The sequence below is a fragment of the Camelus dromedarius genome, chromosome 16 (assembly GCF_036321535.1).
Source record: "Camelus dromedarius isolate mCamDro1 chromosome 16, mCamDro1.pat, whole genome shotgun sequence".
In the NCBI taxonomy this organism is placed as follows: domain Eukaryota; kingdom Metazoa; phylum Chordata; class Mammalia; order Artiodactyla; family Camelidae; genus Camelus; species Camelus dromedarius.
Genome location: NC_087451.1, coordinates 13,787,992 through 13,809,266, shown reverse-complemented (window position 1 = coordinate 13,809,266; position 21,275 = coordinate 13,787,992). Strand labels below are relative to the sequence as shown.

Genomic DNA, 21,275 nt, shown 5'->3' with positions numbered 1-21,275 from the left:
GTTAATTTTTTAAAACTACTTACCTTTCTTTATTTTAGGGGACCCCAAAAGATTGCCGCTGCTGGGACAGGTACACGATGTATTTTCATTGGTAACGATTACTTCTACACAACTGTTAGCATCGTCAGTGCTGCCACAGGCTTTGCAGCTGTTTTCTATGAAGTCTGTCTCCTTTAAGAATCAATATTAAGAGACAGTAAAAAGCTTCAACTCTGTAATGGCTATATTTTAATTTTCTTAACATTAGCCAATTAGACAGGAGCTATGAGGTTAAAAGCTAAAAAAAAAAATCTATTCTAATGAAAAATCATTTTAAGACCAAGAACCAACTAAAAGCAAGTTAAAACTTAATGGTATCAAGGGAAGTCTAGGATATTAGTTCTCAGTGTGGTCTGCTGACCCCAGGGATTCCCTAGATCAAAACTATTTTCATCATAGTACTAAGATGTGATTTGCCTTTTCCACTATCTTGGCACTTATATTAATGGTATAAAAGCAACGGTGGGAAAAGTTGCTGATGCTTTAGCACAAACCAAGACAGTAGTAATCAAGGTGTGTATGAACAGATACTATATTCTTCACTTGTCAAGCACTGTAATCAGGAAATAAATAAATAAAAGGACATTTCACTTATGAATGTCTTTGATGAAACAGTAAATATTAATTTTATTAAATACCAACCCATGCAGTAGGGGTCTTTTTATTAGTCTATGACAAATGGGAAGAATGCTTAGAGCACTTTTGCTGCATACCAATGTACACTGTTGTCTCAAGGAAAAGTACCTGTGCAACTGTTTGAGTTGCAAGCTAAACTAGCTGCTTTTTTCCTGGAAGTGAGATTGTTCACTTGAAAGAAAGAATGAGAGACAAACTATGGTTATGCAGACTTGGACATTTAAAAGACATTTCTCCAAACTGAATGAGTCAGTCCATCTCTTCAAGGAAAAAAAAACCAGAAAATATTTGTTGTCACTGATAAAATCCAAACTTTCAAACTACAATTAGAATTTTGAAAACTTGCATACACAAGCACAATTGGCCTGAAGTTTCCCAATACTTAAAGACCTTTCTGATGAGACCAGTCGTGGTTTTTAACATGATTATCTGATATTACATAATGAAATGACAATATCTGGGAAGATCTCCATAACTCAGTGAACCACTGTCTTTCAAATGACCAATGCATGATGTTACAGAACCATACATGAGTAAAATCTATTCAGAATGCCAAGATAGACCAGTGGATTTTAATTTAAGAGTATGAAAGGTCACTGATAGGGTGTCAGGTTTCACAGCAACTAGTCTTTAAGAAACTACCACCAGTCAAGTTATAATGCCAAAGAAGAATATCCACAACCATCCAAAGGTTTACATTAAAACCCACCTCCCTTTTCCTACTACACATATCTGTCTGAGGCCAGACTTTCCTCATATGCTTCAACCAAGGAACCTACACAACATACGCAACCAGACTGAATGCAGTAGCAGATATGAGAATCTACCTGACTCCTTTTAAGCCAAATATTAAAGAGATTTGCAAAAATACAAAATAATGCCATCCTTTTCAACTTTTCTTAGGAAACAGTTATTTTTCAAAAAATGCTATTCATGTTAACATATAATGAAATGGGCTCATTTTTTAAAGAATAAGTAATTCTAAATTTATTCATTTTAATTTCTAATATAGTAAATGCTTGTAAGTATAATCCACATAAACAAAAGCTCATTGGGCACCATAGTTTTTAAGAATGTAAAAAGGTCCTAAACCAAAAGTTGAGAACTGCAAGGAGTTAAATTTCCACATCTGGACTTTGACCTAACAGCATACTAAGGTCAGGTAATAACTACCCAACACTGTCTTTATAAAACAAACACATGACACACAGATTATAGTAAGAAAAAAAGCCAACATGCAAGCCACAGGAGCCCATATTCCGAGAAAGCACAGTAAAAATACTGAGATCTAGCAAAAAGCGATACACTTCTGAGTCAATATTAAGGAATACTACCTTCTCTTGGCTTACTTCCTTTTCATCTGCTGTTTGTAAGGGAGCAGGAATATCACATACACATTTGTTTTTTCGTCTGTTCTTCCGTTTTTGGCGCTTCTTTTCTTGCTTAAGCTCTCTCACTCGTTCCTCTTCGGAAAATTCTTCACAAAGTTGCTCCAATCGACTAATACCCTGTACCTTTTCCACAGTCATCTGTTATAAAAACAAAGTTGAGACTGAATACTGACCCAAACCTCCTTTTATTTTCCATAGAAATTCTCACTGGTTAATTTTAAATGATACCACACCTACAGAAACTGGTATTTCATGCTGCAATTTTGCCAGGTAGTCCTCACAAAGAATTTTAAATTTTAATACTCTTAAGTGATGACAGAGTACTAAAATATACTCAGAAAGTGAATATACAACAAATCTCTATGGGAAAGGCAGACTTACACAATACTTTTATTTCAAACTACCAATAGTCTGGTTTCAAATTTCAGAATTTTTAACACAGCAAAGTAAACATTCATTCATTTCTTCACACAATGAGAAGGCTAGCTAAACTGATAAGATAATCTGGTTTCTGAAGACACAAACGTACAAACGGAAAAGGAATAAGAAATCTGTTCAACAAGAACTAACACAAAGCTCCTCCAACTCCCCAGAACAGTGTTTAAAGTTTGTGGATGTGCTTCTGAAAAAAGGGTTTATAGCGTTCATACCATTCTCAAAAGGGACTGGTGACTCAGTTTAAAAATTACAACCATATCCTAAAATATAACAAGATATTCACTGGCCAAAAATTTATGTTCTACAGAGTATAACTGAAAAAAATGTTATGAAATCATAAGCACTAAACCCAATACCCAGCATTATAAAAAGCCTTCGGTGTGCTTCTAAAAAGTAGCTCTTACATCATGGCATTCAGACAGCGTTTACTTCCTACTATTGGACAGAAGCAGGCAAACCGGGGCTCATTAAATGTTTCAAATGTGTTGCTTATTTTGGGGCTGATTCTAACTTGCCAATAGTTGTGTTTCATAGCAGCATCTCATCAAATAATCATCAACCTCTAAAAACCAAGACTGGCAGAGTAACAGGATTAAAAAGAAAAATTCATAAACTTCTTCTAAATTCCAGTGCCCCAGCAAACTCTCCTAATCCCCCAGAAGCCGTGACCAGTGGATCACAGCCCTCTAAGGCAAGCCAAGAGCAGTGACTAACATTAAGATTCACTCCAATAACTTAACTAAGCAATCGTGGACACTGAAGCAGCCCACCGTTTTTACCTCAAAACTCTTGCGTAAAGCGTCAACACCAAGATAGAAAAGCATCTGCCACGTCTGCTCTTCTGCTCGTAGTTTTTGCCAGATACGATGCAGTCTTTCATAAAGATGAATTCCCAAGCAGGTCAGAACTTCTTCTTGAGCTATATCTATTGTCTTAGCATGCCTTTCTCTTCGTCTGTAAAGGAGAATGAATCACACATAATTCCTAACACCCTTAAACTAAAACAGTAAAAGATGGATAACACCTCTGCAAGTTCAGGTTTTAAACACAATTGCATACCTAGGAACAAACTAGTAAGAAGACAGTTATACATTCAAACTCAATGTGTATATAAATACACAAGCACACATTTATATAACCAATGAGACATACACATGCAGGTAGAACTCAGTCCTAATATTGCTAAAAATAAGGTAATTCAGGAACTGGTCCTCAAAAGAAGTGTTTTTTGGGGGGCACAGAGAAGCCACAGTAAGTGTCCCGCTCATAGGAGGCATGATAGTTCCTTTCACCTTCCAATTACAGCAAATGCCTGTTTGGTTTGTGTTGTTTTTTTTTTTTTCCAGAGGGAATGGAGAAAGGCAATGCCAAAGTGATTCACTCATGGGCAAAAGTCTTCTAGGCCAATCTTTAGTAAAAGTGTTCACGAACTTCAGTGATAAAAGAAGTGTTTGTATTCTCAGTGCCCAGCAGAACGTAGGCACTCAAATGAGAGTTGACACACAAAACACAAAGGGAAATGGGTTCAATTTATTCTATGAACAACTTTTTCTGATTTTATTTTTACAACAAAGACAGAGATAAAAATTTAGGTTCCTATATAATTTAATAATAATATACACAGTTCATGAATTACATTCAGTAAAGTATTTCTTAACCCCCTGCTGCAAAGATCTCAATTCCTATGCAAAAACCATCATTATGAGCAAAATCTAAACATGGAAATGCATGGATGGAGGTGGGGGGAAAAACCCCTTCTAGTCATTTTCAAATGAAAATGATAATCTGTAATAATGAAAGCCAAAAACAGCCTACCTACTTCAAGCAACAAGGAGCAGATGACTGACACTTCCTCCTTTTTTTTTTTTAACTCAATTAAATGTTTATTTTAAAGAAAGCAAAATCTTTACAGGCACAATTATACATGTATCATCTGTACTGAGGTGGAAGGTGATGGAAATAAACTTCCAGTAATAAAATGAAGCAAAGCGCTAGATAGCCCATTCTAGCAAATTACATACTCATACCCTCCTGCGAACTCTGGCTCAGCACGACCCAAAAGATGTGCAATGAAGTCTGTTTCACAGCAAACATGTATGTGTCGCTCACGTGGACAGCACCGCAAGCCTTCATAAAGTGCAGCACAGTAGCCCTTCTCTTTGCTGCAATCAAGTTCACCAATAAGGATATTGTATGCTCGGAGGACTTTATTTTTGCAATCAGTGCAAAACCTGTTGAAAAGAAAAACCTCAAAATTAAGAACTGGCTGTGTAATTATTTCATAAGGCATGTAACAGTGTACTAGACAATGACACTCCCCTCCCATACAGAGCATTAAAAAAGCCTCCATACATGTGTATGTTTTCAATGTGTGTAAGATAAAAACATATCTAGGGATTACATGAAGATAGCTAGATCTCTATTTGCAAATGATTTTTAAACTAGAGAAACACATGGGCCTAAAAAGAATGAGGCATATAAATACCTGTTAGTTCATAAAATACATGCCCAGAAAATATTAGTTGCCAAGGACTAGCACATCTCCACTTCAAGACCTATTTGTACAGGTCAGAAATAGAACAACAGAGGCTACCAACCAGTCACTCTGGGATCCTCCCCTGCTTTCAGCCCCTGAAAATAGTTCGTATCTTCAGCCAGTAAACCCTGATTCCAGTGTTTATATTTTAATACATCACTAGCTTAAGCATGGCGGGTGGGGAGGACAAGAATAGGAAAGTAGTACATGTATTTTTAGTTTACTGGTAATTTCCAAAATTTTAGTTTACTGGTAATTTTCAAATTCTTTCCTCCAAAAAAAAAAATGCATGTTTCTCAATATACAGTCATAATATAGAAACATATACATAGAAGTATAGTTTCAACCCAACTGTACATATTGTGGCAAAACTGTAGAAGAGCGTGTGACAAAATTTCCTTTTAGAAACCAAACATCATTCAATCAGAAAAGAAAAAAGAATAGAGCCTGGTTTATCTCTGAATTCCTGAAATAAGAAAGAACTTGGTCTGGTGAAAAAGCCAGGTTCACAATATTAATAACTGGTTCTCTGAGATTAGCTGTGGTGGAATGAGGAAATTTTGCTCTCTTTGATTTAAATTAATCTCCCTAGGTGAGTCCATCTATTCCCATGGCTTCAGTCAACATGTCTTACTCTTCTTTTTTAAATTAATTTGGGGGGGGCTGGGGGAGGTAATTAGGTTTATTTATTTTCAGTACTGGAGATTGAACCCAGAACCACCTGAACTATACCCTCCCCCAACATGTCTCATTCTTGACTCCACAGCTCTGTTCAAGTCTCTGTCCCTGCCTGAGGGCAAGACCCACACTAAAAAACAGGGGACAACACAGATGACTAAAAGGCAACATGTTAAATCAGCTGTCCAAAACCAAGGGCAACATGGTTCCCTTCCTATGTTCCTTTCTATCCCTGTTAAGAAATCACCATTCACAAAAACAAAAATAAACAAATGGGACCTAATCAAACTTAAAGCTTTTGCACAGCAAAGGACACTACAAACAAAATGAAAAGACAACATACTGACCGGGAAAAAATATTTGCAAACAACAAACGACGCAACCAACAACGGACTAATTTCCAAAATATACAAACAGCTCACACAACTCAATAACAACAACAACAACAAAAAACCCAATCAAAAAATGAGCAGAAGGCCTAAATAGATATTTCTCCAAAGAAGACATACAGAGGGTCAATAGGCACATAAAAAGATGCTCAAAATTGCTAATTATTACAGAAACACAAATCAAAACTATAATGACGTATCACCTCACACCACTCAGAATGGCCATCATCAAAAAGTCTACAAATAATAAGTGGTGGAGAGGTGTGGATAAAAGGGAACCCCCCCTATACTGCTGGTGGGAATGTAAATTGGTACAGGCACTATGGACAATAGCATGGAGGTTCCTTAAAAAACTAAAAATGGAGTTACCATATGATCCAGCAATCCCACTCCTGGGCATACATCTGGAGAAGACTCTAATTCAGAAAGATACATACACCCCAATGTTCATGGCAGCACTAGTTACAATAGCCAAGACATTGAAGCCACCTAAACGTTCACCGACAGATGACTGGATAAAGTGGTGTATTTATACAATGGAATACTGTTTGGCCATAAAAAAGAGTAAAATAATGCCATTTGTAGCAACATGGATGGACCTGGAGATCATCATTCTAAGTGAAATAAGCCAGAAAGAGAAAGAAAAATACCATATAATATTGCATATATGTGGAGTCTTGAAAAAAAAAAAAAAGACACAAATGACCTTATTTATAAAATAGAAACAGACTCACAAAGAAAACAAACTTAAGGTTACAAAAGGGGAAACAGGGTTGGGGAGGGATAAATTAGGAGTTTGGGATTAGCAGAGACAAACTACTATATATAAAATAAACAAGGTCCTACTGTATAGCACAAAGAACTATATTTAATATCCTGTAGTAAACCATAATGGAAAAGAATATACATATATATATATGAAACTGAATTACTTTGCTGTACACCAGAAACTAACACAACACTGTAAATTGATTATATTTTAATAAAAAAGAAAGGAAGAAAGAAATAAAGAGAGAAAGGAAAGGAAGGGAAGGAAGGAATCACCATTTACACATGGAACCTCAGTTAATTCCAACTCCTCCTTAGGTCCTGCTTTTAGGGGTGGAGCCAACTGGTATCAATTCTTTCTTACATCTCTTGTAGGTCTCATCTTTTCAATTCCCTCTGCCCTGTTTCAAATTGCCTAGACAGTTTTTTAAAATGCTTTTTAACAGGTTTTCCTGCTTCCATTCTTGCTAGCGCTAATGCATCTCTCATACCAAAATAAATTTTTAAAACAAATCTCATTACATCAATCTCAGCTTAAAAACCTCCTCACTGTTCAAACTCATTAAGGCCTTCAGTGATGGCTTCTCTTACCCAACCTACTATTTCAGCCTTATTTCCCAAGACTCCCCTCTCCCTTCCGATGCCCTCCATACCCTGCCCCATATACACACTGTATAGACAATGGACTACTCTGAATACAGCTGATGTGTCCCTTCAAAGTCTTTTTTTTCTGCCTCCTCCTCACTCCTCTCCACATCCTTCTCCATTTGCCTAAATCATGTCCAACCTTAAAGAAGCCTTCTGCAATTCCCATAACTGGAATTCAACCTTCCTATGTTCCTATTATTTCCGATTTACGCTTCTTACCCTTCTACTGTCATGCATCAGTTTGACATACACATCTTTCTGACCCAATAGTAGATAACTATTTCTTGAAATGAATATATGTTAAAACAGATGCTCTAAGCTCACTTGGTAAACAGAGAGAATACTGACAAATGAAGTCAAATCATTGTTTCACTAATGCTTTAAAAATAGACACAGAAATATACAAAAATTAACTCAAAATTGGTTAAAGACCTAAACATTAACACCTGAAACTACACAACCTCTAGAAGAAAACACGACCATGTGATTGATGATTTCTTGGATACTGCATCGAAAGCACAGGGAACAAAAGAAAAAACAGACAAATGAGACTACATCGAATTTAAAAACTTCTGTGTAGCAAAGGAGACTTAACAGTGAAAGACAATCTATGGGACAGAGAAAATATTAACAAACCACATACTGGATAAGGGGTTAATATTCAGAATAAAGAATTCTTACACCTCAATAACAACAACAAAACCTGATTTAAAAAATGGGCAAAGGATGTGAACAGACATTTCTCCAAAGAAGATATACCTATAGCTAACAAGCATATGATATGAAAAGATACTCAAAGCGTCAATCATCAGGGAAAAGCGTATCAAAACCACATGTTATCACCTCAAACCCATTACTATGTCCACTATCAAAAAAAACAGAGAATAACAAGTGTTGATAAGGATCTGGAGAAACTGGAACCCTTGTACACTGTTGATGGGATACTAAAACAGTGCTGCCAGAACGGCAAAAAGTACAGCATTTTCTCAAAGAATTAAAAATAGAATTACCATATAATCCAGCAATCCCAGTTCATATATTCAAAGGAATTAAAAACAGGATCCCAAAGAGCTATTTGTACACACTTATGTTCACTGTAGCATATTCACAATAGCCAAGATGTGGGAACAACCTAGATGTTCATTGACAGGTGAATGTAGGGTATACATATAATGATGGTATGTTATTCAGCCTTAAAGAATAAGAAAATTCTGTCATAAGCTACAACATGGATGAACCCTGAGGACATTATGCTAAGTGAAATGAGCCAGACACAAAAGGATAAACACTGCATGATTCCATCTATGTGAGTTACATAAAGCAATCAAACTCATAGAAACAAAAAATAGAAATGGTGGCTGGCAGAGGGTGCAGGAAGGGGTAAAAGGGGAGTTACTGTTCAAAGGGTATAGTTTCAGTCATGTAAGATGAAAAAAGTTTAGAAATCTCCTCTACAACAATGTGCAAATAGTTAAAAATACTGTAATGTAAACTTAAAAGCTGTTAAGAGGGAAATGTATGTTATGTGTTTTTTGTTTTTTGTTTTTTTTACCACACACAAAAAAAGTCTTCCCCTTGCTGGGAGAAATCGACATGGACACAGAAATAAACACACTTCCACGTTTTCAGGTTATAAATGGTAAGTTTACATTTTCAGGTAAATAAATGGTTAAATGTCATACAGTATCAACAATAAAACTTGAAGTATTTTTGCCATATTTTACTGCTTTAAATCCTCATAGTAGTTTAATATATGTTTGATTGTACACAATCATTAAGTAACATAAGCATATGCAAACAGCAATTTAAAAATTTATATGGAAGCTGTAAGAATGAAAGCCATGTTTCCTGTTTTCAAAAGTAATCTTGCACATAAATTTTAAAAACATTTTCCTAAGGCAGAGGTTTTACAGTATCCTAACACCTCATTTCTAATGATGTACTAGCAAAATACTTAACTGGCTAAATACTGTTACCAAATCTTTATTATAAAGTGCTCAGAAAGGTCCACTAAATAAAGTAGAAGTGCCAAAAAAGTACATTATTCAGATGTTTAAAAATCACTTTCAACTGATTATACCTCAGAAACTCAACTTGTATCTAAAACAAGAACTAGATACACAGGAATTACAAGGACTTGTGGGGGGAAAAAAAAACAAAACACCAAGGATTTGCAAATCCAGTGTGCAAACGTTCACTGATGTGATTACTATGTGTCAGATACTGTTCTAAGTCTCATTATGTATCATTGATCCTCATAACAAACTTAATCTTACAATAAATCAGTACCATCAGTACCATCCCGAAAGAAGAAAAACACTAAAGCACAGAAAACTTGTTCAAAGTCATAATCAATAGAACCCAGATTCAATACAATCTCCCTTAATTACTTTCTTAATCATAACTTCCCCACATCCTTAATATATTTATAAAATGGACTCTACCTTTCTTACAAATATAAAATATTGCCCCCCAAACACAGAAAATATCTATAATCAGTTCAGGAAATTTCAAAACATTAGCTCTAATAACTAGTAACTTATCACTCCAAAAAGCTATCTTTTGGATGGACCAACTCAAATTGAAAGAGAAAAGAATTTACAGTGGGGCTACACATTTATATATGCTTTACATTTATAGAACCCCTCTCCCAAACTCTAAATAGTTGACACATTCTTTATTCTCTTGGGTATAATCAGCCAGAAAGGTAAATAAACAAGAAAGTTTGTAACTGAAGGATGAAAAACACTTAATAAACTTAGTACGGCAGGTTAAATCGTTAGCTCATTGTGATGCACAATGTGAACACCAATCGTGGTAATGCCAGTTTTTATCATTTACGTATGTTTTCTAGAAGTATCCCCAAAGCAATCGTGTATATCTGTCCCAAAGTGAAAGAACAGAAGACCACAAACCCAACATGTGACACATTTATATTAAAACAGTACAACTCCCCCCAAGAATGCCATCGCTAGATGGCTCCCTTACCAGTTTCCTTTCCTACTGCACTCTCCCTCCCTACGAATTTCCAAATGTTAATGACACTTAGAAAATTCCTTTGTAAAGTAGTATTCTAAAAAGAAAAATCTGAAGTTACTTTCATAGTACATGAAGCACATGAATTCCAACTGTATTTTTAGGTCTTGACAAACAAAAATAATTCAAAATATTACTAAGTAAAAGCTGCTAACTTTAATTCTGAAAATAACATAATGAAATGCTTCTATCATAAAAACAAGGAGTACTACAATTTCCAAAGTGATTAAGTCTACTTTATGTTGGTTCAGTTATTCTGTATTTCTTGAAAGGCTAGCTTGGAACCAACAGATAAAAATTACAAAAAAACCCGAAATGTGGGCCCAACAAAAGAAGGCCAACACTGAGAGTCATTCCATTAAGGAACTGCCTACTCTAATATTAAGCTCCACCTAGTGCCAGGTACTAATGGGAAGGCTGCAGTACTATTATATGAAGGTCAGTGACAGCTCAGCCTGGATGACTGACAGCTAAGGCACCTTCCAACTACACCGTGATGACCTTTACACTTACCTGTGTTTTCGCAGATACGTTTCTAGTGTTTCTAAAAGACAACTAGAGTCAATTAAAACTACTTCATCCCTGCATTCTTGGGACATTAGTTCCCATACGTCCATCCAGCAACCTCTGCAGAAAAAAAAAAACAACAAATCTTAGTGAGAAGGAGGAATATATAAGGGTAAAACATTAAAAAAAAAAAAAAAAAAAAAAGAGCAGGGTAAAGGATTGCTTGATTTTACCTGGCTGTTCCCTGGAAAGGTCCATAATGGAAAATGATCCTACACTTGCTGTCCTTCCTGTGGTCTTCACTACTTCTCTTATCTGTACTTAACTTCTCTGAACTGACACTGCTACTGCTCCCTTCACTGTAGTACAGTATGGTACACAAAGCTTAGTGACACTGAGGTAATCGGAAGGAATAAATTCTTTAGTCTAAATTAAAATCATGAACTCTTTAATACATTAAGATATTAGTAGGATAAATTTGCAAATTTGTATATAATTACATATCAACTTTAACCATATTAAAATGTTATCTAAACAGGTGCTCTTATCTTTATATAAAAACTTCTGCTCAACTATTAAGTTTACCTGATATAATTTAACATTTACATTTATCAAGATAGTAACTGGTTAATACACTAAGCATTTTATGAGCAAATCTACTTGGTATGTTTTAAAGTCAAAAGGGCTGAAAAAATTATATTTTCACCTATAAACATGGATCAATCTTCCACAAATTGAAAATTCTAAGAAGTTTTGATCTACTTATTGTGATTTTATAGCTAGGTTATAGCAATAAAATTCTTATCTAACTTCACATGTGTAAGTAGCTGGGAAACAGACTAATTACAGTAAATAAATTTTTACATTTACTAAAATAAAGATAGCATACTAAGATGAACACTTTATACAGCCTAAATCAGTAGTAAGTACTATACAAATAATTTTTTAAAAACTTACTAAAAACTTCCCAGACTCTCCCTCCCCCACAGGTTTCAATGTGGCGCTGGTCACGCATTTTTGCTTTGTTGCAGATGTGCATTCCAAGAGCAATGTGTTTCTATATTCCATTCAATGATAGTCTTCTTGATTTTTCATGATTCTGAACAACTGGCTCCTGCCTGTTCTTCTGCAGGTCTCACTACAGTCCTAGAAATTCATTACCTTGGATGCTTGAGATGGAAAAACTTCTGAATCTTTTCTTAACCTACTCTACTTAGCTAAGTAGGTATTTCTTAACACCCCCTGCCCACCATATAAGGTCACACGCACAGTTTGGCTCTCTACTCCCTTCTCATGAGGACTCAGGCCAAGGGTCAATGTTCCTTATTTTTGAAGCAAAAACCTCAACTCCTGCTCTGTCTTGCATGTGACATCCTTTTATTCTCAACTCCCATATTTGCTATATTCTAATTATACTTGAGTGATTTATAATCTCCTAAAACTGAATTACTCTCAAACTCAGGTTCTCACTATTAAGGAAAAAGTTTACAAGATCAGAGCTGGGGAATGATTATTTCACCACCAGAATGTGAAAGCATTATTCTAAAAAAAGGTTAAAAAACTTCCACAGATCAAATCGATTTTATCCATAATCTCTCTAGACCAAATGTCTTTATACCACTCCTTCCTTTCAAGATCAAGTTTTCTGAAAAAGAAAGTCTTTCCACTTCCTCATTCTACTGCCACAGTTTCCACTCACAGTTTAATCCATCACCACCTTACACAGCATTCGCTTTTCTACAAACACTGATTCGGATTCTGTTCCCATTCAACCACAGATCTGCTCATCAAGATCACCTATTCTCTCAGTGCTGCTATGTCCAATGGACACTTTTGGGTCCTTGATGCCTCAGCAGTCTGCAACACAGGTGACCAAACCCCCGGACTCCTGGAAAAAACTCTTTTCCCTTGGCTTCCTCCTACATCTCTGGCCGCTCTTTCTGGTTTCTTTAGGCTTATTCTTTTCTCCCATTAAACTGAACTCCTCAGCATTCCTCTCTCTTACCGTACTCTTCCTCTGACCAGGTAATTTAATGCAGCTGACCGCTGAACAACACAAGGCTGAATCGCGCAGGTCCACTCATACGTGCATTTTTTCCACTAGTATACACAATACTACACAATCTGCAGTTCACTGAATCTGTGGATATGAAGGAACCACGTATAAGGAGCACCAACTATAAGTTACACTTGCATTTTCCACTGTGTGGCAGGTCGGTGCTCCTCACCTCCATGTTGTTCAAGGGTCAACTGCATTATCATTCATCAGCTACAGGCCTACAACTCTGGCCTAGACCTTTCTTTCAGATCTCACACTCACTTCTAGACAGACAATACACTTGTGTTTACTTGTATGAATATGAATGAGAATACTCTCAGGAAGACTGAACTAGACTGTTACCATTGATTAGGCTGAAACCTAACCAATTGTATTACACTTTCTCTGGATAAAGTCTAAAGAGAAAAAAGGAAATAACAGCAAGAATATATACAAAGAAAAGTCACAGCAGCATTGAATCCAAAGTGGAGAAGGAGTCCTGGCTAGGCAGACTGCACTCCGTGGCCTGCTAGCCACATGGCATGCGAAAATACCTGAAGCTACCTTAAGACGCACTGCTTAAGATCAACTAACTCCATTCACACTGATTGCATAACTCAGCAAACAATCTTCCAGAACATTTGGCTTCCCACGTGGTGAGGCTAGAGCCGAAGGGGGATGTGAAGTCTGGGGGGGGTTTGTTTTTTGTTTGTAAACTGAAATGTAAGAAAATATAGCTGTATGTCAATGTAATAAAAGCAGATAACTGATGAAGCAAAGTCAACGAGAACAAGAGAGGAGATGGAATCAGGGCAAAAGTGGAAGGACTGGTCTTTGAAGGAAGGTGGCAGCGAGCACAGATGTGTAAGATGCTAGGGTAGCTGCTGCTTTTTAGCTTCTCAATGAAGAACATTCACAACAAAAAACCCAGAAGGCAGCCTTTTTATTACATCACACTATTCTATGGCTTTAGTCAACAGGTCATTTAGATAAAGGTTACTGTTTAATGAAACAGTTAGACTGCATTCTGCATTCAGAAAGTCAGGAATTCTCTACAGATATTGGTAAATGAGGTATGTGAAATAATTATCCTCAGACAACCACTTTAGGTTGTGTAGAACTTTACTGGGTTCAGAGTACTCTCACATTTAGATATCTTGTAATGCGTAGTTCTTCTTTAAATCTCGATTCTAACATATCAATGTAAAAAGACACTTTTAGAGAGAGTTGGGGAAATGTGAATATCTGGGGGTATTAGATTATTATAGTTAAAATTTTGTTAGGTGTTACAATGACATTGTCATGAAAAGAAAATGTCCCTATATTTAGAGATGAATGAGGAAATATGTGGTAGTAAAATAACATGACGCCTGGGACTTGCTTTAAAATACTTCAACAAAGAAAAAGGTGAATAAATGAAATAAATGTGGCAAATCTTGATAACTACTTAGTCTGAGTAAAGGTATCTGGGGGTAAGGGGGTCCTTGTATAGTCTCTCTACTTTTCTATGTGTTTGACAGTTTTCATAATAAAATTTTAAAAAATTTTTGTTTCTCAGTATAGAAAAAAAATTATTATCACACCACCACCTGGCCATCCAGGTCCATTTACAGGCAGAAAATGTCTATATAATAATGATGTCAACACTACTACTGAGATATTCAAAAAATTAATTCTTAAAATTAATTCAGAAGTATAGTTTTACGTCATCCTATTCTCTCCAAAAAAAAAAAAAAAAAAAGTTACTTCTTAGAAACTCCCTTCAAATTTCATGGCTTCTCCTTACCACCCCCAGCCCCAAGTAATTATGTAGAGGCAACTGTGACACTGTGCTGGGAGATGGGGGCAGAAGCAGCCTTGGGCATTGTAGTACCTAACCAAGAAGAAAACTGCAAATTAGTTACATAAATGCACATTGCTATAACTGAGTCAAGAATTTTTTTAATCCTTGATAAATTATTAGGGAGACCTAGAGACAAGAAAAGACAAAAAAGAATAATTTATACATTATGACTACTACATTAATTAAAGAATACCACTACTTTGAAAAATTTAATATTGGCTACATAAATTTCCACAAAGATCTCCACTTCCTTCCTCTGAACCTTATTTAATATAAGGAAAAAAACTTCAAAAACTCAAACCTATATTGAGACCCTATATAGTTCCAATGCAAAAAGTCCTACAGAATCAGGAGACATATTTACTTAGACCAATAACATGGTGTTATATGAATTAATGAAATAAAACTAGCAGTGTTTTTTTTTTCTTTTTGCTAAATATGATCAACATTCATAATCTTAACAATGACAAAGCATCTTGATAATCAATTCTACTTACCCCAAAGGTTTTGGTTTGTGCGTATCTAAGGAGTGCAACTGACATCTCTTGTTCTTTTTACTTTTTGGAATAGCATCTATCATATCATTTAGTTTGGACCTAATTAAAAATAAGCCATTAAAGGTTTGATTAATATTATTTTTCTTTAGAATTTTCAAAATCTCTATTTTCTGCTTTTTAGTAAGAAGTATATTTAAAGTATTACAGACAAATCACTTACTTTGAAAATTTCTCATCAGACAAATTCTAACCTAAGAATTTGTACATTTATATTCCCATTCCATTCCTAGTCTGTCAAGGTGTTGAAGGAGACCTCCTCTGTTCAACATACTCTTTCCCCCAGACTGCATCTGTCTTACACATCACTGCATCTGCATTGTATCTAGCAGTGTGCCCAGCACTCAAGTATTTTATGACTGATTGCTACCTGACTCTCAGCCATAGTCCCTGGTAGAAACATTATCTAAATATAGATCCTTGATGAGGAGCCATCAGTAGAAACTTTATGCAAATATAGACATATATAAGGCTAAATATCCATATCTTGCATCCAACCAATCAGCAAACCCGCCAATTTTAACTTTTAAATATATCCAGAATCAACTCACTTCTCATCACCTCCACCATCAACACCCTTGTCCAGCTCGCCTCTCTAGCTTAGTCAACTGCAATAGCTGGCCTCCCAAACGGTCTTCTTGCTTTTACTCTTTGACTCCACATTCTAGGTTTCACTTAGCAGCTAGAGAGATCTTTTCCAAACAAAAATCGCATTATGTTGTTTCTATATTCAAAAACCCTCAAGGGCTTCTTGGGGGGGGGGTATAGCTCAGTGGTAAAGCATATGCTTGGCATGCACAAGGTCCTGGGTTCAATCCCCAGTACCTCCATTAGAAAAACCAACCAAACAAAAACAAAACAAAACAAGACCACTATCCAAGGCTTCTTTTCTCAGCCAGAGTAAAAATCCAAGATCTCTACCACCTCCTTTAAATAGGAAAGCCCCAGGGTTTAGTCTTCAGACCTCTTCTCTTTTCTTATTTATACTTACTCTTTGGTGATCACATCTCATTTCATCGGTTTTGATTATATATATAAATACTACTTATATGCTGATGATACAACTTTGTATCTCTAGGGCAGACCTATCTGAACTCCACCTGGATGCCCAACTGATATCTCAAACTTAACACATCCAAAAGTGAGCTCTGAAAAGAATATGAAAATGAATGTATGTATATTCATGTATGGCTGAAGCATTGTGCTGTACACCAGAAATCGGCACATTGTAAACTATACCTCAATTAAAAACAAATGTCAAAAGTGAGTTCTGCAAAGTTGCTCCTCCCTCCTCCAGTCTAACCTATCTCAGTAAATGGAAACCACTTAACCTGTTCTTTAGACCCCAAATCTGGGAATCATCCTTGATGCCCTCCTCTATACCCAACCCTTATCCAAAATTTGTGTTGATTCATTCTTCAAAATACATCCAGGATCCAACCATTTCTCATTATCTCTGTGGCCACTATACTGGTCACTATTATTTCTTTCACAGATTTTATTAAACAGCCTGTTTCTCTGCCCTTCCATTTATTCTCAACACACAGGTCAAAGTAAGCAAAACTTCAAGCCAGATCATGCTACTCATCTGCTCAAAACCCTCCCAAATCTTCCCATTTCACCCAAAGTATAAAAAATAAAAACAAAAACAAACAAACAAAAAAAAACCCACCACCTCAAGATGGTACTACATAATTAGGCCTTTTATTACTCCTCTGACTTCATCTTTTATTACTGTCCCCTTCATTCATCTGGCTCTGCCACAATGGCTTCCTTGCTGTTCTTCAAATGTGCCAGGAAAACTCTAACTTCTGAACCCTAACACTTGCTGCTCCTTCTCCACCTTCCCTCAGATACCTACGTGTTTCACTCACTCACTTCATTCAAGTCTGTATTCAATGTCATTTTATCAGAGGCCTTCCCTGACCATCCTCCATATTAATTCTACCCACTCATTCTCTATCTCCCTTACCGGTTTTTCTTTGTAACTTATCATGCCTGACAAATTATGTATTTGCTTACTCTGTCTGCCTCTCCCCACATGAGAAAACAATCTTTACAGTTACTGGCACATAGAAGATACTCAATAAAATTACTGAATTTGGACTCAAGTTTTGCCCCAACCAAATTTAGAAAACAAGCTACCAGTTTCACCAAGTTTAAAAATTTAACAAACCCATTTTTTCCTCATTGATTATACTCACCCATGTACATAAAATAATGTATAAAGCTTCTTTGCATCGGTCATGCAGCTTCGAGTTACGGATAAGACTCCCTTGGGGCCTACTGTTAGGGGTTCAAGGGCAGGATTTCCAGACTCTACAAGCTGGGAAAAGAGGCGCTCCACACTGCGACGACAGCCAACACATGGGACAAGCTGAGAAAGTGCACTCAAGACTTCACGTGATGTCACCACCATGGCAATACTCAGATCTTGTTGCTTAAGCATACTATGTCGCTGAGAGAAAGAAGGGGGAAAAAAGTCCTTAAGAAAGACATAAAATGACTTTCACTACCACTTCTGGTTCCTGTCCTTGTGCAGTAAATACAAGGGTAGGAACTAGAAATAGGGCAGGGCAGAGCTTGCCATCTCCACCTGCAACTGAGTCAGAAAGGCAAGGTAGGCGGCCTTGTCCATGCTGTACTGAGTTTGCCCCACAAATCCCCCTGTTCTAGAATATAGGGTATATAAAACTACTTAGGAGGCCAGTGCTATGCAGAGCAAGAAGCCCTGCATCTGGAAAGCTAGTGCTTGTTCAGTGAGTATTAAGCTTAGTACTCTCACTTAAAGAAAAAAACAAAAAAGAATAAAGACACAATACAGGTTTACCATGTCTTCTCAGCCTTTAACAACACATTATGTTTAGCTACACAAGTGAAGTTAGGAAGGTGATCACGTAGAGCAGCAATTCTAAACCTGGAGGCACGGACAGGTGTGTCACGGATTAGTGGGGGAGAAGAAAGCCTATCTTACCTACGTAGGAGCCTGCAGTGAGTAACTAACATGCTGGTGCATATGAATGTTATCTGTTGGTTATGACAAGGGAGAAAAATGACTGAGAACCACAACTGCAGAGAAATAAGCAAAACTCTACTAAGTAAACTCTACCTGGATGGAGTTACAGTTATACTACAGGTAATACCTCCAGTTTACCACCCCACCCCCACAAAAACAGATGAGAAAGACAACTCCCAAGAAAGATATTCTCACATTTACCATTAAACTTTCATTCAAAGTTTTCTTCAAAAGTTGAAATAGAATTTTGAAGTAAAGTAACCATTTATCTTCCATTATCTTGATTATATACAGTATATTTACAAAGTACCATACTCTTTAAGAATTAAATAAAAATCACAAAAGTTTACAATACAGGATTAATTTTTTTTTTTACTTGAACAAAACAATTACTACAGGAAAAAACAAAAATGTTCTCAATGAAAGGTTGGCTACTCTATCTTTAAAAACAGAGAAATTAAATTTAAACTAAATTTAAAGTTAAAATTAAACTGGTGAAATTAAAGCCTTATGGACATGTAAAATGGTAACATACCACCACCAAATCTCTTTCACGTGACAGATACATAGATATACCTGGAGCAATAGTAAAAGAAAGCGACTTCAGTGCAATCTTAAGACCTAAAAAGCCCTAGGTAAAGCAAAATTTACACTTATAACTAAAATTTTAAATGATTCTTTAAAACACACACACACCCCATTTAAAACATTAATTTTTAAAACTATTACCTGAATGAACTGCTTTAGTTGTGCACCATTATTTTGATGCCCATCGAGATTTAACACATTGTCAGGAAATTCCATCACCATCTTAACATGCAAAAGAATAAAAATCAATTATTTTATCTTATTTGAACAGATGATATAGACTATTTTATAGTCTTCTAGGATAGGAATAGACCCCTAGAGCCAGATTTGCCACCACCCTCCCACCCTGGTCCAAAAGCTTAAAAAAAAAAAAAAAGCCAGAAATGGTACAGTCATTAGAAGCAAAGACACTGAAGTCAGGCAGACATGAAATCAAATACCAGCTCTTCCACTTATGATTTATGTCATACTGGGAAAGTTACTTAAGCTGTCTGATTTTCAGCTTCCTCATCCGTAAAATGAGACTAAGTAATAATTTTTAGTATCCCTCACAGAATGGGTTGTGAGGACTAAATTACATTTAGAAGTGTTTGCTGCAGTGGCTAATAACAGCATTTAATAAGTGAAATAACCTGATATCTTACATTAAATAGCCTGATATTTTTAGACATTCCTCTTAACTATGGAATATAGTAAATCTTATCATGTAAGTGACTATACATATATATACATCAGAACAGTACCTGGCACTTAGTAAAATGTTTGCTCTAATTATGAACAGAAAGGATACACTGAGATATTTATTCAATTTTCAAAATTCACTACCAGAGGAAGGGGGATATAAAACTTAAGGATGTTTCAGGATGTCAGATGATGGGAACTAGTAATTAGCACATTTCACTGATCTGTGACACCAGTGATTTTAAAAAGTTCCTTACTTATGTACCACTAGGAAAGAGCCATTATAACTGGAAGATGTCACCAAATGAAAGAAACTTTCCAATTTCAGAGATGTTAAAACATGGAAAAAAAAAAAGCATGTCTTCAAAATACTGAAATAAAGTAACATTTATATCTTAACTAGAACATTTTTAAAGGTATCAAACATACTGTGCTAGGACAAACTTCTATTTCCAGATGACAAGGGCCACAAACTCCTACATACTCAGAGAGTGAAGTCAGGATAAAGAGATCCATTTGAGGCAAAAACAAAAAACTGAAAAACCCCACCCAGCTGTAGGGGGGGGGGCTTAAGAAGATTCCTCCATTCGCCAAACAGCATCACAAAGACCTACTTCTTCAATCAAGTGACCATTCTTTTCCCTCCACGTGACAAATGAGAGCCTTAAAACATACTTGTAAGAACAACAGGGGACTAAACAACTAAGGCAGGTATAAGCAATAGATAATAAGACCTTTGCTTGATTTGGTGAGAGGGGAACACTGGACATGTGAAGAGAGACAAACGAATACTAAGGATGGGCAATGATGCCAACACCAACTCAACAATCCAGAGGACTTCAGTGTATTTCATAGAACCAAAAACCACATGTGCAATGATTCAAATTTTTCTCTTTTCTTACAGAAAAAGAAAATATGTAATATATTAGATGTAGCTAATCTCTAGGCAGTGAAAATATAGGTGGCTTTTTCTTTACGCATTCCTATCTTTCCAAAATGGATTAGAATACACACATCCCACTTATCATCAGGGGGAAGAGTTAAGTGTTCCCCGTTCCCAATTCCATATTCATTATACCACATTCAGAGACATGCTTCCACTGCAATAGCTTTCACTATTCTATAAAAACTTCTATACATAGACTATATTGCCCATATCTCAGTTTCAAGGATCAATTTATCCAATTTTCAGGTTTATCAATTTCTCTCCAGTTTTCCCTCTAACTCACTTATAATATCTCCAAAAAGTGGTGGTAATAATAATAAAGACATCTACTATAGCTTTATATATACTAGCCATTGTTCTAAGCACTGTTATATGTTAACTGCCAACAGTACAAAGTAAAATTGATCACTAGTCTTAATTATCCTGGTATTAGAAATCCTGGCCTATGAAAACTGACGAAAGAATAGTATAACTTAACTCTCATTATGTTTCCCAAAACCACTACATGGTTTAAAATACAAAGAAATTTAAATGTCATGTAAC

At 36.0% G+C, this 21,275-nt stretch overlaps 1 protein-coding gene and 1 non-coding gene across 6 annotated transcripts in view; one reads left to right on the top strand and one right to left on the bottom strand.

The window, feature by feature from the left end:
* GGNBP2 (gametogenetin binding protein 2) overlaps positions 1 to 21,275 on the bottom strand; it is a 30,030-nt gene that overhangs the window by 3,121 nt on the left and 5,634 nt on the right. For 2 of the 5 annotated variants that reach the window (XM_031467982.2, XM_031467984.2), the window contains exons 3-11: positions 19,247 to 19,327; positions 17,706 to 17,959; positions 15,445 to 15,543; positions 11,300 to 11,425; positions 11,073 to 11,186; positions 4,526 to 4,735; positions 3,284 to 3,458; positions 2,010 to 2,204; positions 24 to 171 (exon numbers count right to left, since the gene is read on the bottom strand). In XM_031467982.2, the coding sequence (XP_031323842.1) occupies positions 24 to 171; positions 2,010 to 2,204; positions 3,284 to 3,458; positions 4,526 to 4,735; positions 11,073 to 11,186; positions 11,300 to 11,425; positions 15,445 to 15,543; positions 17,706 to 17,959; positions 19,247 to 19,327 (1,402 nt within the window). The remainder of the gene's footprint in view (positions 1 to 23; positions 172 to 2,009; positions 2,205 to 3,283; positions 3,459 to 4,525; positions 4,736 to 11,072; positions 11,187 to 11,299; positions 11,426 to 15,444; positions 15,544 to 17,705; positions 17,960 to 19,246; positions 19,328 to 21,275) is intronic. The other 3 variants (XM_064495013.1, XM_064495014.1, XM_064495015.1) reach the window with 3 other exon arrangements.
* TRNAA-GGC (transfer RNA alanine (anticodon GGC)) lies at positions 16,260 to 16,331 on the top strand. The gene has a single exon. It is a non-coding gene; the product is annotated as a tRNA-Ala (tRNA).